Source organism: Varanus komodoensis, unplaced genomic scaffold (assembly GCF_004798865.1).
Source record: "Varanus komodoensis strain SLA01 unplaced genomic scaffold, ASM479886v1 scaffold30, whole genome shotgun sequence".
NCBI lineage: Eukaryota > Metazoa > Chordata > Lepidosauria > Squamata > Varanidae > Varanus > Varanus komodoensis.
In genome coordinates this window covers 10382303-10401394 of record NW_025335762.1, presented here as the reverse complement: position 1 = coordinate 10401394, position 19092 = coordinate 10382303, and the positions used below count along the sequence as shown (strand labels likewise).

Here is a 19092-nt window from a genome sequence, read left to right as displayed (position 1 = left end):
GCCTTTCAGGAACTTTCAGGCCAGACGGGGTCCCTTATTCTCACACCTTTTGGCATTGCAAGCAAGTGAGCAGTGTCTAAAATAGCTCCTTCTGTGGCAGCCATTCTTTCGGTCTAGTGCTCTACAATTAGTTTAGTAAGGAGTTTGCTTGGGTGGGGGGAACAGGAGCAAGGAACCACTATTGTGCAGTGCCTTACAACTTAATTAAAACTTTTTACACTTTCAGGGAAAAGTTGAACATACTAAACAGAAATCCTCTGTGGACTTCTGAATTTACCACCTCCTTTACAATGTGCAGTGGGAGAAGGTGTACCAGAGTACCTGCTGAATGTGGAGTAGCAACATGAATTGCAATACTACGCACTCAGTTGGGAACAAATCCCATGTGATTCTTTGAGACTTAGGTCTGTCTGTTCTATTCAGATAGCATAATAAGGTATAACTGAATTGGTAGCATTGACAGTGCTGCTTCGGCTGGCAAGCTGGAGATACTGCTTTGAATGATCCTCCGTGTAGTAACCTGAAAACCCTGGAATTTTAGTGTATCAGCAGTGTTGTAGTGGAGCCGATGCTTGCGAGGATGCAGTGCCAACTTTTTTTATAATTGGGACCCCCCCCCCATTCCACCCTACCTCATCACAGCTTAGCTGAAGTCCACACGATAGCTCGGGGTGGGGGTTGATTTTCCCAGCAACAACATTGTACGAAAAAATATGCTGCTTCGGTTTGGCTTGGATGAACGATTCCAACCCATTCGCTTTAAGAAACTTGCTCCTAGTGGAGATGGGAACTGGTCTGCTGATGTGGATCGATACAGCTGTCTGAATTTTGGGAATTTCCTTGGAGGTGTGGCCATGGAGACTGTCATGGTGGGCTCCAGCATTTCACCATTTACCACTGCACCATTGTACAGCAAGGGAAAGAGGATCTAGTCCCATCGCATGCCTGCTGTGCAGGTTCTGATTTGCATGGAGGTTTTAGCCTATGTAGGAAGCTGCCTAATCTTTGGTCAGATGATATGGCCATTTGGATTGGTGATGTCTATTCTGTCCAAAAGCCAGGCTGGTTTCTTAAAGTCTGCCAAGATCTTGTGGCCTTCAGTTTGTTAAGAAGAGTACCAGAGAGAATTGCCTGGAAGCTGCTTTCTCCATTCTCTAAATAAGAGCTGCTTTCCCTGTGAGAATGAAACTGTTTGACTTACTAAAGCAGCTTTGCTACCAGGAAATGGTGATGGAGGAACTTGTGTGCATATCAAACTATTCTGCAATTTAAGGAGAGCAGAACTTTATAAAAGCGATGGCAAGAGGTATTGTCTTTTATTCTTAGCCTGGGGAGACAAATTATTTTGTCACTGGCTCATGGAGCATCCTCTGGCCTATTCAGGGAACCATTCCAGACATGGATAAAGGGGAGTATAAGCTTCCTTTCACTTGTTTATGCTCTGCATCTGTATTTCAGAATTGTATTCTACAAACTGTATATCATCTTTGACACAAGTGGTTTCATTTCTTCCTAAATATCCTCACATTGAAAATGAGGTGCCTTGACTAGATCAGGGCCCTGAGGTTCAAACACCCTTCTTGTATGTTGGTTATTGTATACTTTTGACTTGGCTGTTCCTTGGCAGTCAGTCCAAAGCTGGTTAATTGCATTTCCAGATGAAACTCACTGCTGCTCACACAGTTTCCATAGCAGGGATTTCCCTAGGAAAAAAAGAAAGGAAAAGATTCCTTCCTTTCTCCTGGGATGCATCCTGCATTTAGGCACCCAACCAGAACCTCGGGAAGCTGCTATGTGGATAAGGCCTGTAGAGAAAATGTATGCATAGGACACGAGTGTAACAGCTAGAATCCACTAACCAGTAATAAAACTTTTCTTGTGCATGTTAGGCAACAAATATTAGAATATATTTTGGGGGCTGCATATTTTTGAATCTCCAGTGAGTCACCTAATCATGCTTTAACAGGGGCATACAACCTCAGCCCCAGGATCCAAGTCCAGCATTCTTCAAGTCCCCTAAAACTGATATCCTTTTCCCCTGAAAGCGCCGCTTTTCCCATGATCACCAACCATTTGGTAGTTTCTTATTTTTTTGTTCAGTTGGTTAATTCTTATACCACCCAACAGCCAAAGCTCTCTGGGCATTTCACAGCAGCATATTTAAAAACAATATAAAATATAGCAATTAAAACATACTGAAACATCATAAAAGTGGGCAATACAAAATTTTAAACCAGATGAAAAACAGAAAAACAAAAAGTATACATTAAAAAGATCCAATTAAACCCTGTCTAACAACCAGCAGATCCCAGTGACTAATTAAATGCCTTGCACTAGAGGAAGGTCTTCACATGGCACTGAAAAGAGCAAAGTTGGTGTCAGACGGGCCTTGGCTTCTGTGTACTTTCCTCCCTTTTCCAAAAGGCTAAACTGCCTCTCCTAAGATTAGTTACTGCCAGTAAGTGCTTTACACTCATATAGGCTAGTATTCTTTGGTATGTTGACCCTTTGACCTTGCCCTGCAACCTTGCCTTTGGTGCCACTTGCCATGAGAAGGTGGGTCCCAGAAGTGGCTCCAGACTGGAATCGGGTCCTTAGGCTGAAAGCAGTTCTACTTCCCTGTTCCAATAGAGCTTAACGCATGTCCAAAAAGAATAGTTGTTAAATGTCCTAAGAGAAAGAGCCGTGTGATTGTCTGTACACAGAGGTATGCTTAAAAATTAGAAATTGGTTCATGCTGCAGGGTGGGAGCAAAAGTGGATCCAGCAAACATTGGGATGCAGCTTTCACAACCCACCTTTAGTAAGACTGTGATGTGAAGAGCGTGTTCATCGTGTTCATCGCAATCCGGTGGCTGAAGGCCAGTGACTTCTAATACTTGAAGCATTTTATGTGTTGATTTAAACTTTATCAAGCCTATTATAGCATTTCATTTGTAATGGGGAAAGTCACGTAGGTCTCTAGAAGGGGTCGTTTGTTCATGTAGGAATGCAAAGCATTAAAAGATAGCTTCATGTTGATAAGGTCATTGTTACCCTGCCTTGCCGGAATTAATCAGCAAAGTTTGGTTTCATTCCAGCCATTGCCACGAACGTAAATTGAAAGTAAACTACTTTTGGTTTTGCATTAGTATCAGTGGGTTATATAATTCTTTGCAGCAACCTTGGCAGCGAAAGGGACAGCTAGCACAGAAAGAACACTAATATGAAGCCTGCCATTGTTTCTCAAAAGTGCCCCAAGTAGCAAGGAAAGAACAAGCAGAGAGACGTCCCTGTCCCTTGAAAAACGGAGGACTGTCCCTGTGAGCGCTTACTCTGCAGCAGCACATACAGCAGTGAGCTTCCTTGTAGGTAAGGAGGCTCCAATGGCAAGGAGCTATTTACTTCTGTGCTTGACAAGAAGGCCACAGGGCAAGCCAACTCCAAAGCTCAAACTTAGCTCAAACTTAGCCCAAACTTAAGCTCAAACTTAGCCTCTGGCTCTATTACAGGCCAGAACTCAGTGAACTGCGGAGTTTTATGCCAGGTTCTGCCCCCTTCCTGTTGGAGTGAAAGGCTGCAGCCAAGGGGAACCTCGCCTGAGGGATGGGACCAATTTTAAAGAAAGGGGATGCATTCCAAGGGTGTGGGCAAAGGACAAACGGAGCAGCCCCCCCCCCCCAGGCAACAAGGGGTGGGGACATAAACAGCAGGGGATGTTATCTTAAGGCTGTTCCTGCTTGGAACTAAGCCCCAGGGGCGGTACTTAGATAACAGGCACCTAATAGAATCAGAAAAAACCCCAGAGGCTCTTTGAAAGAGAAGCTGTGTCAAGAAATAAGCAACCCTCTCCAAGTTGACTGCAGGTGGCGCTGTGGTTTAAACCATTGGGCTGCTGAGCTGGTTGATCGAAAGGTCGCCGGTTCGCATATGCACAACGGAGCGAGTTCCTGTTGCTCCGTCCCAGCTCCTGCCAACCTTGCAGTTCGAAAGCATGCAAATGCAAGTAGATAAAAAGGTGCCACTTCGGTGGGCAGGTAACAGCGTTCCGTGCACTTCGGTGTTCAGTCATGCCAGCCACATGACCACAGAGACTGTCTGCGGACAAACGCTGGCTCCTGGCTAGGAAACGCAGATGAGCACCGCCCCCTAGAGTCAGGCATGACTGGACGTAATGTCAAGGGGAAACTTTACCTTTAACAGGGGAGTGATGGGTGCTTAGGGGCAAAAGTGGTAGGGCCAGGAGAAGGGCTGGATTACCCATCCTTCCCCCAAGGCAGTTTGAAGCCTAGCACTGGGCCCATCTGGATGGCTGTTCCCGGCATACAAGGAGCCAGATCTTCCCCAGTGGACACAAGCTCAGTGGAGACACTCCCTGGGTTCCCAGTTAAAGCGCTGACCAGCTGAAGTTCTCTCTCCCCGCTCTGCCCATCTAACTGGCACAGCCTGGTCATGATCCTGGAGCAATCGCCCATCCCTAGCACTTCCGCCTTGCGTGCCACTTGCTCCGTCCCTCCATGCCTGAGCTGGAGTCCAGGCTGCTGCACAAGGTGGGCAGGCTTGACACATTTCCTCCCATTCAGAAACTGCCTGCTGCGAGAATCGAGGCATGAGGTCATCGCAGCTTTGAGGCTGGGCCACTGCAAGGTTCCCTGCTTCACCACAGTGACTCTGGAGAACGGCGCAGCGGGTAAACCTGAACCAAGCGCCTGGCTTGTGTTTACTGCTTGGGGAAAGAAATTGAGCAATCCTGCCACCTAATGGACAATTCAGATACTGCTCTAAAGTAATGGGGCGAGAGGAGAATGGCAAGAATTTATTTCCAGTCCATTTACTCAAATTAACTATTGTTAGGCTGCATCCAAACATCTAATAATGATATCATGTTTTACTTAGCTACAACCAAAGATAATTTCTCAGTGGGTAATGATGACTAGAAAATGATATTTAATTAACCTTGGGGCTAGTTACTCTCTTCCTGGTGGGAACTAGATTGAAACGATTTGGCTATGGGGATATAGCTAGCAAAGCAGACAGCTGTTTGCTGTTAGGGAATCTGACACTGCTTTAAAGATTGATGCTATCTGTCTGGGTGCATTGATAGACAACTTGTGCCTCTGCACAACAAAAACTCTCCAGAAGATCTCTGTACTTTCTTCCCACAATGAAATAGATCTTCTAGCAGCCACCCTTGAAATGTCCTGTTGCTCAGGGAAGTTCGTGGAAGACTGCAGATGTTCCTATTCATGTATTTACAAGGAATTCACAATCACTAAAGCCTGCTGAAAAGTTTTTAAAAGTCCCTCTGGGAAGCTTTACAGCTGAATCCTAAACATGCCTAAAAGTAAGCCTGTTTAGGATTTCAGTCTTGTAGAATAACAATGAGGGTCCTAATCTTTGTATCTAGCAGCTTATTAGCATTAGATTGGTCCCCAACAGGGAAAACAGATGTGTAAGTGATTTAGGAATTTCCTTATGTCACAACCAGTGCTGATGCAGGAACAGGTCACAGGTCTTACCAGGGTGCAAAATGCACACCTTCCATTTGTGGGTTGCACCAGAAGCTCAACAATCATCCCTTGCCCTTCCTGTCACAACACTGGTAATTTTGGTGTTAACTTGATCCTGGCTTATGGTTTTATCTTAGTTTATATTACTTATTTAAAATTGTTTATTTGAAGTTTTTATGTAATGATTTTAATTTGCTCAGTTATGTTTTGTACAGAACAACCAAACATTGTTGATGTTTTGGGACTGTTTTTAGTATTACTGATTTTAGAATGGTTTTTTTAATCATTGTAAGCCACTCACAGAGGTCAACTATAAGTTACTGTGGCAGTATACAAATAGCAATAAATAAATATTATGATTAAATAGTGACTGATGAGAGATACATCTGCTCTTTGTGCTTCTGATATAAATACATAAATGAGAACACCTGCAGTTTCCCCGACATTTCAAGGGTGGCCACTATAAGACCACACAGGGCTGTTTTCCAAAAATCAACAACATTTTGAAGCAAAAATGATGGTACTGAAGAGGAAATGGAGAAGATGGTAGAGACAAAGAAGCTGTTTCACTGGGCCTCCTGAATAAACCTGTTTATAATTGGGCTGTAAGGTTAAGGAAGTGTCAGTCCATACATATAGGCAGCAGTAAGTATTGAGGCCTTTCGAGAATATTTGATCCCTAGGCCTCAAATAGGCTGATAGTTAGTTTAATGAGTTTAATTATATGGGAGGGGGTTATTGAATTAAAAAAAGGATTCAAGCCTTCAAAAGAATCATTACAGTTTGGGGGGGGGATGTCCTGAAATGTTTAAATGAGGTTTTTTCCCATGATTGCAACATGTATAATTGGGGTGGGGGGCACTGTATTGTAAGAATTCCTTTAATTGTATGTTTAAATTGGTGCTCATTCAATCTAGGTGCTGTCTCAGGACTTGCACTGCTTCATCTGATTCGATGTCACGGCAAGATGGCATGTGGCTCCAGATCCCCTAAGAACCATGCCCAGCAGCGTCATAGAAATGTTTAATACATTGAGGACAAGACGATAGCCTGTGGAACCCCATGGCTCAGTTGCCATGGGGCCAAGGGATTATCACCCAGTATTATTCTCTGAAATTGACCCTGCCAGTAAGACCAGAACCAGTGCACCACGGTGCTTCCAATGCTTAGTCCCCAGAGTTGATCTAGGCTGGTGGCATCAGAAGCCACTGAGAGATCAAGCCAATTTAACAGGGTTGCATTCTGCCTGTCCCTCTTGATCAAGGTTATCCATCAAGATGTAAAAGATGATTTCAGCCTATAAGCAGGGAAACACTCGCTAAAATGGGTCTAAACAGCTGGCATTCCCTAAGGGTACCAGTCGTAGTTCTTCCATGACTTTTCAGGTACCTTCCCTGGTAATGGAGTGATTGCAACTGAAGGGAAGTTGTCAGATACCACTGCATTTCTTAAGGAGTGACTGTACAACTACTTCCTTAGGAAGAGCAGGAATCATCCCTTCATGTAGAGATGAACTCGCCACTTCCTGGACCCACCCAGCCCTGCCCTTTCAACTAGCTTTTATTAGCCAAGTGGGGCAAGAACTTAGAGGATACAGATGCAAGGTGCTTGTTCACAACCCCAGGCCACAGTAACTAAAACTGGCACCACAAAATCAGGCAGATGTTACTGTCAGACTCCTCAGCTGGAGCTGTGTTAACAACAGCATCAGGTTCACTGCAGAGATGAGTAATTGGGTCCTCAAGGGACAATGCAAATAGATTACAGGGAGATCCAGGAGCTGATACCTTGATTTCAATACCTCTAACTGCACCACTTGGTCTAGGACACTAGCGACTATAAATGAATCAGGAGGAGCTCTTCAGGCCCAATCCAATGCAAGTCTGCATAACTCCAGCCTGTTCTGTCCAAACTTGCACAGGATTGCATCCTCAGTGGGTTTGAAAAGTTTGTTTCCAGGCAGTTGACCCAATTAGAAAGAACTCTTTATCACATATGAATTGTTAGGGGTCTCCTGTGTGGCGAGAAAAAACAAGTAGGACACAGGAGCACCGACTGAAGTGGAAGCCTGAGGCCAAAGATAATTGCATTTCTGTATAGCCCAATAGCCAAAGCGCTGTGGGTAGTTTAAAAGAATTAAACATTCTTAAAATACAGTATTGTACATATTATAAAAATGCATTAACATGTTTTTTTGTCTCAGTGGTTTCTTCCCAACACAAGTCTGGAGGAAGACTTCCAAGATATAACAAGCTGGTAATGGGCTGGTTTATATGACTGGTGTGACTTGTTTGGTCAAGGACCTGCAATGTGCCAAACCGATGTTCAAGCGCAATGAGGCTCTGAAGCCAGGCCCCTCCTCCTGGCACGTCTTCCCACTGCAGGGATCCCACGGGAGCACCCCTGTTTCCCTCCTTCCCTGCAATCATGAAAGCCCTAGTGGCCACATGGAGCAGGCCAAAGATGGGTAGTGGTGGCCCCGTGCCTGTTTGTTATGGCGGCAGATGTGTGCAGCTGCTGTCAACCCAGGTTATGAGGGCTCTTCCTTGGCAGCCGTTGGTGCAAGCAAGCCCCTCCACACTCATGCTTGGGGCAGCACCTGAGTCTGTAGTGTTGCCTGGGTTCAGAGGAGGCTGCTAAACCACAGTTTGTTCGGGTGGTTTCATAGCAACAAAGGAGGGGGAAAGGACGACGAATGTGTTTCGCACAAACAACATGCCAAGCCTCCAAGCTTTCATGTCTTGCTGGTTCCATGTCACTGCATCCCAGCCCAAATGCGTAGTCTTCTCAAGAGTGCATTTCATGTACGTGTGAGATACTTGAGTGGTGCAACACTCCCTCTGTTTGGTTTCCGTTTGAATGAGGTCAATGGTGCCTTACTGGTATTTTGTAATATGTACGCATTTAGAGGCTGAGCAAGGGTGAAAGTACAGCACTGAACTGAACGTTGCAGAGAGTTCTGGCGGTTGGGCAGTATAGAAATAAAACAGAACGTAAATACAAAGCATCACATCAGATGTTCCTGAGTTCACTGCTCTCGCATTTCTAGGGGAATGGCCAGCACTCACAGGACTGGCTTTTCAACCTCTCTTGGATTTTTGTTGTCCTTTAGTGAAGTCGTGTCCAGCCCATGGCAACCCCATAGACAACATTCCTCCATGCTCTCCTGTTCTTCACTTGGATTACTCCCTCTCTAAACTGCCTGTTTAGAAATTTGCATGCAGATAGCTGGATAACATCATTTCTAAAGGAGAAAGAAAGAGTTCCCCCTTCCAGAACAGTCAGCAGCCATCTCTTTCTCATGCAAAGGAAGATGTCCAACAATTCATTCTATGGTAACTTATTCATTCACTTTATCTAACAACAGAACCTGCCAGGCAGGTTTCAGGCCAACCTGCTCTTTTAGAATCAATAATTACCAAGCTGAAAAGGACCCTAGATCATCCAGCTCAGCATCCAAATATCTTAACATCCATATGCCATATAATTGGCACTGGTATTGGAGATGAGGGCTATTTTTGCCTTGGGTAGTTACCAGTAGGATCTGCAACAAAATGTGAGCCAATTGATCCCCCCCCCCCAGTCTGATGATACCTTGGATAGATGGGACCAACTTGGCTACAGAAGACTTACACACTGATTATTAGATTTCTATTTGGATGTAGAATACAAGAGTTTAAATGGTCATGTGTGCGTGTATTGTAATGCATTACAAGACTGGGCAACTTGCTGCCTCCCAGATGTTTGGCCTTGCAACTCCCATCACCCAGCCCATGGTGAGGGATGATGGGAGCTGTAGGCCAAAACACCTGGAAAACTTGTCAGTTGCCACCCCTTTATGCTATTTTATCATACCCTTTTATCATACCCTTGGAACCATTCTGTGTGGTGTTTAGGCAAAGGAACTATAATTAGAAATTATCATTGAACAAACCGGCACATTGGGAATGTTGAAGCCACGGGAAAGGTGTTAATTAATTAATTTCTACACCACCAGTTCGCCAAGATGGTTTTCTAAATTAAAACTCCCACATTTTAATAAGGATTTTAAAGAAAAAAAGATAGCTATTGTTCCTTTATGTGCACTCTGCCATAACAGTGTGTAAACAAGCACTCCACCTTAAATTCAATATTTATATACGGAAAGGCACGTTTGTACTCAGTTGACAACCTGTCAGAGTCGTTGCTTGGCTTGTAAAATTTAGAAATATTTAACCGTGCAAACTGTGTCAACTCAGAGTTAAGCCCCATTGTGTTCAGTGGGACTTACTTTCAGATAAGCAAGTAAAGGATTCCAAGTGTGTAAGAAATAAAAGAAATACCAGTCATCCTTGCAACGGAAAGTATGCACAGAGGGATGCGTGCTGTTCGTTTTCTCAAGAGCTGAGCACACAGCAGCTCCCGAAGACAGTCCATTCCACTCTCCTTTTCGATTTACATGGTGCATTTAGGTGAACGGTGCATCTGCTCGGAAGCGAGCCCCGCAGAGCCAAGCGGGACTGAACCCCGAGCAGGCGCCGCCGTGGAGCACCGCGGTATTTCAGCCTGCCCGGGCGGTGGGGGATGCGGGCGCCGCTCAGGCAGAGCCCACCGCCCGGTGCCGCCGCGGATGCCGGTCTCCTCCGCGCAGCGCCAGGCCGGGCGGAGCCGGAAGCCGCGAAGGTTGAGCCCGCGGCTGAGCAGCAAAGGGAGGAGGGCGGCGGCGGCGGCAGCTCCTTCTCATGGCGCTCAACCTGAGCCGGAATGGGCCGGCGCTGCAGGAGGCCTACGGCCGGGTGGTGGCCTCCGGGAGCCCGACGGACTGGTGAGCTCGCACCTTCGGCCCGACCCCCTCTCCCGGCCTCCCCCTTCGCCCCGGTCCGGGCACCGGCGCCCCGCAGTCGGCTGGGGAAAGGGGCAGGGCAGGGCCGGGCCGGGCGGGCTCAAGTGCCGGGCCAGGGAAGGGGGGCTGCCTCGTGCGGGTCGGGCCGGGGGAGCCCTGGGCGTGGGGCTGGCTGGGCGCAAGGCTGGGCGCGGGGCTCGGGTGGGAGGCCTGGCCTGCGGAGAGCCGGGCGCGCATTTGGGGTGGGTGGTGCATTTGGGGTGGGTGGGAGTGCGGCGCACGCGGCGAGGGGCTCGGCCGCGCTGTGGGAAGCGGGGCAGATGATGTGCGGTAGCGGATCGAGGCAGCACATGGCGTGGGGCTGGCCGAGCGGGTGGGGTGGTGGGGCGATGCCGGAGTTGGGTGCACCCTGTGCAGACGTGCGTGTTGGAGCGAGAGCGCGCGCGCGGTGGTTTGACCGAGCTGTGGGGTTGTTGGGCTGCTTGGCTGCACCGAAGGCATCTCTAGGCCGTGCACGAACTGGCCCGAGCTGGGACTGTGGGAACTTTGGGGAGGCTGCTGCGCACGCTGCGGGGCTAGATGAGCTGACGGCCTGGGCGGGGTGGATGTGGGGAGAATGCAGATTAGGCATTTAGCAAGCACAGGAGCGTGTGTGAGAATGCGAGAGTACCGTGAGTGTTAAGGTCGTGCAAGAAGCAAGGGTAGGTGCTTCATGCTGATGAAGTAATGGAGGATGAGAGGCTTCTGGAGGAGTTGTAGCATAGGATGAGGGGCTGAATAGAGAAGCGGTAGGTCTAAAAATATGTAGATCTGGAAGTTAGTGTACACAAGTGCGTGTGCGTGGGTGGATGGGGGTGATAGAGTGAGAACAGTTAAGTAGTTTGGCGGGACGGCCACAGATGCTTGGCATGATCTGATAGTTTTCTGGCCCACACTCGGATCGTTGCTGACTCAGAGTTCCCTTTGGTTCGGTCTCTGCTGTTGGCTTGTTCACCAGCCGTCACAAGAGCACTGGGCAGTAGGGTGCACTGGGCCAAGGGGAAGGGCAAACCACCGTGGTAAGGGAGTGCCACGTTCAGCAGTGGGGCAGGCCTGAGGGCTTCCTGCCTAAATCCCTGCTCTTCAAACCCACATCCAACACTGCTCTTGAGATACATTTACGGAAGCGGAAGCCATTGTATGGCCTGAAACTAGAACCGTTTATGGAGAAGTCGAAGACTTCCCCGTGTAGAGATCGTGCCAGATGGGGTGAAGATGGGGAGGCATGTGGAGCATATTCTTTGATACGGACAGATGTGAGTTGTGTCAGGAGGCTGTTGGACACTGTACTGTGGTGGGGCGCTCCACTTTCAGTGTTGGGCATCCATCCTTTTCTTGCACTCCTCGACACTTCAGTGAGACATAATTTATAAAAGGTAATCCCCTGTTGTAATATAGATGCAGCATTCCACAAATCAGTTCAGGTATAGATTGTCTGCTTTGTCATGGGTATATAAACCTGCTGTGTTTTGCTATGGGAGAATTTGTCACATGCAATACAGATCGAAGCCACACACACCTGCGCAAATGCAGCTGTACATTGGCTGAGTTTGCACATTTATGACACAGAATTTGCCTGGTTCCACAGCTCACATTTTTTTTTACCTTGGCCTGTTGGTCAGCTGATCAGTTTCCATGTAAATACAGTTTCTGTGCTCTCCCCTCCCTTCTCCCACTCTTGACATGCATCCCAGCAACCCCCACAACCCAAATCCCACTCTCTGCTGTGTTACTTATAGATCTCAGTTGCCTCTTCTTGATTGGCCTGCTGAGGTTTTGAGGTGGGTTCTCTCTCTTTCCTTTCCGGATTGAACCACCATTTGTTTAACATGTTCTAGTCAATCCAGCCTTCAAAGGGATTTTCAATATATTAAAATAAATGCTTTTGCTGTGATTACCCCCTTATCTCTCCCTGCATTTACCTGCTTTCTCCCAATTGCAGAAAGTAAACAGGTTGATGGGCACAGCAGCCAGCCTATAGGAACAAAGTGAGGCAGTAGAGCTTAGATGCCTGGAACAGCTCATCCTATTCTTGCTCTTTGCATGGAACCCTATTGTGTTTTTTCACCATGAACAGAAACATGGAGTTCTCAGGTCCAGATGTCATGAGAAGCTGCAGTGAAACCTGGAAACCATACAGCAAGCTGTTATTTCTGTCTGTGGTTTCCCAAAACCAAACATACCATGCTGAAATTCTGTAATTCTGACATAGTTGACCAACAAGGGTAAAAAAATTCCGTGGCTTTTTGTGATTTGCAAATCTGGTCACTGCATCCCTTCCATGTTTGCTGTGGGGGGGTAAACAGTAACAAGGCAGAAGTGCTCTGGGGGTCGATTGACGGATGCAGTGATGAGAGGTCAGGCTACTGGGGCTTAGGGAAAAGTTTGCTGCTGCTTCCCCACATGATATCAATATGAAACAACTGCACAATAGGAAGAGACTAAGCCGGTGGTACCATGTTACCTGTTGAATGTATTAGCTGAATACACGTTAATCCTGCCTGAAAAAGTACCAGCTCTGTCAGGAACCCGAAGGAAGAGATGTTGCACTGGTTTGCATTTTTGTATGTCATAATCTGGTTTGCCCAAGGCCCAGGACTTAAGCACAATATCTGTGCACTGAGGTCAAGAGTAAATATGTAATAAGTAATGCAGTGGATGTTTGCCAGTGTTTGCAAATCGATTTGGAAACTGGATCTGGTGCCCACTCCTTTTGAGAATTTTGGGTGGTGAGAAGATGTAGGAACAATGTTGGCCTTAAATCTTATTAATTTTGTATTCCACCCTTCCATCAGACAGTGGGCAAGATGGTTTAGCTGTTTGAGAATATGCTGAAGAGAAGTTTCTCAGGAAAGGAAAAAGCAAGATGGGACAGCAAGGTGGTATTGTGGTGAAAATTAAGTGTGAAGTAGAGATTATTTAACAGTACACTGTGCACACTTCCCCTGAAGACATCCAGGGAAAATGACCAATTAAGATGGGGTCATAGTGAATACGTGATTGAAGCAGTCGTCTTGTAAGTTTTGGAGCTCTACAGTCCATTTCAATCTGGACATTAAATTTTAGCCTCAACTGCTGGTAAGAAAAATAGATTTTACTTTAATCTAATCCTTCGATATGTTGTTTTCAGGGCTCTGTTTACTTATGAGGGTAACAGCAATGACCTGAGAGTGGCTGGGACTGGAGGTGAGTATATTTTGAGAAGTGTGCTTTAAGGATGTGGCCTGGAGATGTGCAGCTAATTGGCTATTGCTACAGAAGTTTGTGTTGTTTAATTCAGTAGGGCATAGAGAGCTGTCTGCTTGGCTAGCTGTTTTTCAGAAGCCGAGTGCAACCTGCCCCATGACCCTGTTAGGCCATCTTTCTTTTACTGTCCTAGACGTATCCACCTTTTCTGCCTACACCAAGAAAGAGTAGCCCTTTGGCTTTCAGCCTGTTGCTGCTTGCTCAGGCACATGGAGGATTCCAAGAAGTGCCCAAACCTAGCCCTGCGAAACAGAGCGTGGGAGGCAAAGTGGAAATACGCCTCTGCTCGGTTAAAAGAGAGGAAGCAGTACGTTGCCTCTTGCACATGCTTTCAGGGCTCAGGGTGGAACAGAGGGGTTGATAGCTAGAATGGTTATGGCAGGGATAGTTAAATCATTCTGAACCCCTAGTCTGAAACAGCAGGGGTGCAGGAAAAAGGTTAATGGCTTGGAAGAATGCAAACTGCAACCATAACATAGCAACAGGAGTATTAAATAGAAAAGATGAAAGCCAGTAAAGAAACTGTGGTTTGAGGAGCTGATAGAAGCAGACGCATACCTCTGTACTATGCTATGCCTCTAAGGGGTGACGCTCAGACCATGAGTTCTGATCCACAGTTGGGACAAACTACAATTTGGTGTGATGTCCAAGCTAAGCCCTAGATTGTGCCTTTGTTTATCTCTTTGTAGATCAACTTAGCAAAGTCCATTCTATCTTGGACGGAGGATTCTGGCAGGTGCCATTTCCTCCAGGGGAACTGCTCTATTTATCATAATATGAAAAAGACAGAGGTTATTCTCCTTCTCCAGTTATGAAAGCCGCGGGGCCCACATTTCCTGGAAAATTTAGTTGAAAGGCGGTAGAAAAGGAGAACTGCAATATAGATTATATCATCTTGAAACTGTTCTCCTTAAGCTCTTGAAAAGGGGAAGCAGCGGACGGTGCTTAATAATTCAGTAGTTTTTCTTGGGGAAGATGGGGAGGAAAGTGCAGCTGCGGCCAGCTCCTGAGGTGTCAGCTTGTTCAAATTGGGCCCTCAGCCACAGGGCGGGTGGGCAGGATGGCTTCTACTTAAGGGGACCAAAGTATGTGACTGTCAAAACAAAAGAGGGGATTTTTTTTATTTTAGCAAGAAGCTCCCCAGCCACAACTGTTTAATTGGTAATGAGGGGATGGAAAGAACCACTTTGTGGAAAAACTGGATTTGCATTTGAAGCCTTTGCAAACCAAGTTGTAGGCAAAACATAAATGAAGGCTTGCGTCATCAAGCATGGCGGAAATGTTTGACCATCCCTTCACTCTATTGCCAGTCATTTTAGGGCAAAATATGCATCCTGAAACTGCGTCACCCTGTGGTTTTCTAAGGGTGCAGCCCCGTGCGCGCACATTCTGCCAGAAAGCTCTTGCTTCCTGGCAGTAAGTTCCAGTGAAGATGCTTCAGAGGATGTTTGACAGGGTTGGCTTCGCATGCAGATCTGAAGGTCTTCAGGCATGTGCCATCTCTTTTGTACCAGTAATGCCAGTCTGTGTCCAGGTGGTTCTTAAAATACATGCATTAAGGTTCTGCTGCAGAAATATAAATGCACAAATGACAGACTTCATCAGGTCATAGTTAAAGAGTGCATTTTCTTGCTGTGCAGTTCAGACCAGACCTGGGCATTGTACGGCTCGCGGGCCACATCCGGCCCGATGGCTGACCCTGACTGGCCCGCATAAGGTCACTGGCAAATTAAAAGTCAATGCAAATATATATCGTCGTAATATAGATGCAAGCAATACAACTGCACTGCTTTTATTTTGAAGGATCTGCTAAATTGAATTTATTGCTTTTCATGTAATTTTAATGTTTTTGTGAATATTCATTAAATAGTGTTGTTCTGTGCTCTACGTTTTCATTATATCATTGTAATGTTTCATTTACTGTTTTTATAGAGATATATATTGAGCAGAGCTGTAAGTGTATTGGTCCGGCCCTTAACAACTGTCAAAGTTTCTCATGTGGCCCCATAGGAAAATTAATTGCCCACCCCTGGTTCAGACTTTTGGGTGGAGATTGGGGAAATTGCCTATCTGGAGAAAGACGAGATGATTCATTGATTGCTGTTTCCAACCACACTTCAATATGGCAAATGCCTGTATTTCCTGAAGAGTATCATTAAATATTTTCTGCAACCTAGAGTTTTCTTATTTTCCAGTTCTCTCAAGTAACTCCTGTTAGCTCCTGTTTTTTCACTCTGAGTTCCCAGTGCATTTTCTGCAAGAGCTCTGGAGAAAAAGCAAGATGTTGGGCTTACGCCTGCTTAAGTAATGTGCTTCCTGAATATTTTATGGTGGAGTAATATTTCTTGATGGATGTTTTGACCTCTTTCATTGGTTCAGTTTACCTTTAGAAGCTTTTAATGTTCCTTTGGCTGGTCTTAAGATGATAACATGCTCCTTTGGCATCACCAGTTGATTCTGGGAGAAATGCATAAAGGATAGTGACTCCATCACTTCGCATTGCTTTTCCCTTGTATATCTAGCTGTTTTCAAAGTATGGTGTAATTTACAGTTCTCGATTTGTCTAATGCCATCAAGTGAACTTTGTTGCCGAGGAGAGAACAGAACGCTGCATTAGCACATAGGACACTAACATCCAAGCCCAGCCTTATGTACACCAACGCTACTCTGAATGTTGCAGAAGATCAACTTTGTTGATACATTTATGATAGCAATAGCCAGGTTCCATAAATAGGGAGTTGGTCCTGTGTATGCAAGTGGGTGCTAGGCTTGTTTTTCTTGAACCTCAAGAGGTTCCTTCAATTCAGCATGGCAAGATGCTTTTGAAACCAGGAAGCGTCTCAAAGGCTTCCTCAAGGGAAGTTTGTAAAGCAGTGTGTGAGTTGCACAAACTATAAGAACAAAAGAGCCAAATGTTTCATTGATCTAGCACAAACCCTGTGCAGCCTTTATTTTTGGTCAGCTGGAAGTTACCTTTCGGTGCAGTATGTTACTCTAGAGGTGTCTTGTCTATGTATACTGGTTTAAGTTGACCAAGTTAGTGGGTCGCTTTCACTGCCTCTCATTCTTCTTGTCGAACAATATATAGATGGAGGCCTGGAGGAGATGGTGGAAGAACTCAACAGTGGGAAAGTGATGTATGCCTTCTGTAGGGTGAAAGATCCCAACTCCGGTTTGCCCAAATATGTGCTCATCAATTGGGTATGTAGATTATGTTTCTTTCACTTCCACACTCAGAGGGATGTCATTCTTCTTATGGAAAAATAAATAAATAAAACACTTCCTCCTGGTAACAAACCTCTTTCAGAATGATCGGCCAGTGTTTGAATATTCAGGAGGCAGATACAGGGTCCTTCTATGAACTAGAAATCTCTTCCCCATCAAACATTTAGAGTGTGGCTCTTTAAATGCAATGGCAGTCCAGAGTCTGGCAGCATGAGAATGCTGCTCAGGCTCCTGAGTTTTCCCCTTCCTTCTTTTGGATGTGGAAATCAGGCCCTTCCAATTCCAGTTTGTGACACACTGCAGTTCAGTGTTGCATTACAAACTGGGATAAGGTTCATCTGTACCATATTTGTGTGTGTGGGGGGGGGGGGGGGAGAATAGCTGCTGAATGTCTGACTCATGATGAAGCCAGTGATGCTGTGTGTTGCATTTAGTTCCATTTATCTCCTTGAGCAAAGATGTGGGAAAAATCAAGTACTTTAATATTTTTTCCCCCGATTTATATCCTGCCTTTTTCCTACAAAGGGCTCAAGGCAGCTTACATCATTCTCCTCTATTTTATCCCCACAACAACAACCCTGTGAGGTAGGTTGGGCTGAGAGTCTGTGACTGCCCCAAAGTCACCCAGTTGGCTCCATGGCTGAGCGGGGACTCCAACCCAGATCGCCTGAGTCCCAGTCCCGTGCTCTTAACCACTACGCCACACTGGCTCTCAGTGTGATATTTTGTATTCATTTTGATAGTTGTATTCATTTTGATCGCATTCCTAAATATTTTTTATAAATGAAAATATGGATACATTCATTGTCAACAAAGCTCCCCTAAATCCCCAGTATAACTATCAAGCGAGCTTCAGTGCAAGAGTAAACACTTGATAATAAACTGACTAAAAGGAAAACAAGCTAACAGAAAGTAGAGCAAACGTTGTAGGCAGTTAGCTCAGCCTTTGCACTAGCAGTTGGCAGACATCCTAAGTTATCTTTGGAAAAAATATGCTAGCTGAGGTCAATCAGATTTTTGGTTCTTGTCTATTTCAAAGTAAAATGTGATTAAAGTATCTGGGGTATTTAGATTAATATTCAAATTAGTAAACATCCTTTAGAACTGGAGTAAACAACTTGGTTCCTTCCACATCTTTTGTACAACAGCTCCCATAAGCCCCAACCAGCATGGCCAGTGAGCAGAAGTTGTGGGGATTGTAGTCCAAAATATATGGAAAGTACCAGGTTGCCCAGAATTTAGTATTTTAAAGTCATTGATATTTAGAATTCTGTGTTCCCAAACTGTCATATTTTCACGACATGTTCCAGAATGCTGTGCATTCTTTTCATACCGTTTTCTCTTACTTAAAGCTTAGGGCCAGACCTTGTCATGATAAATGGTTTGCTACAAATAGTTAACATAAACAGTTGGTGGGAAAGCGCTGTGTTATTCTGATCTCTTCACTAATATCATAAGAATCATTTCTTCCCGTCTTCCCTTTTCCTTGTGGAAGCTGGCAAATCCATTTCTTAAAATAAATAATCTTTGACACGAATTCCCCTTTAAAAAATCCTGATGTTTTGTTTTGGCAGTTTGGCGAAGGCGTTAATGATGTGAGGAAGGGAGCCTGTGCCAACCATGTCAGCTCCGTGGCAAACTTCTTGAAGGTATTGAATCTCTGTTTCCTTAAGCTCACTGCCCTCCCACACAAATGGCTCTGCAGTTTTTTGTGAAAGTCAAGCCCTGTTGGAAGTATGGGAGAAATATATATATTTGTGTTCCTTCCCCAAGTGGTAGGATGTTTGTGGGGGCAGCTGCTTAACAGTTGCCTTGCGGGAAGAGAGCACTGGAGAGGTACGGCGCCCGGGAACACCAGCATGTAAACTGAGCTGCGGGAGGCATATGGGCTTCATGATCATCTGTGCTAGACTTGGACTAGCCATGATTCTTCTCCCCGCATCCAGATGTTTTGTAATACAGTTGCCATCTGCATGGCCAGTGATCAAGGATGATGGGGATTGTAGTACAACACATCTGGCAGGTACCAGTTTCCTGCCCTTGTCTTAGCAGTTTTCCGAAGGTAAGGTAAGGCAGAATTTGGGCTTCTCTTTCTGGCCAGATTCCGAAGAGGAAATCTGTCTCCCCAACAGTCACATGTGTTCTCCTGACTTTGGTTAGCCACCAACCAATGCAAAGCTATTAAGTTAGCCTTGTCTTGATAGCCATCTGTACAAAACTAAGGCTTGGGGGCCCTCCATACTTTTCTAGACATCACATCCTACTTGGCTGA

The 19092-nt window shown here is 45.7% G+C and overlaps 1 protein-coding gene across 2 annotated transcripts in view; it reads left to right on the top strand.

Annotated features, from left to right (window-relative positions):
• Nucleotides 1-10144: 10144 nt before the first annotated feature.
• DBNL (drebrin like) overlaps nt 10145-19092 on the top strand; it is a 29828-nt gene continuing 20880 nt past the window's right edge. For both annotated transcript variants that reach the window (XM_044437551.1, XM_044437550.1), the window contains exons 1-4: nt 10145-10292; nt 13480-13535; nt 16684-16796; nt 18395-18469. In XM_044437551.1, the coding sequence (XP_044293486.1) occupies nt 10210-10292; nt 13480-13535; nt 16684-16796; nt 18395-18469 (327 nt within the window). In that variant the 5' untranslated portion in view covers nt 10145-10209. The remainder of the gene's footprint in view (nt 10293-13479; nt 13536-16683; nt 16797-18394; nt 18470-19092) is intronic.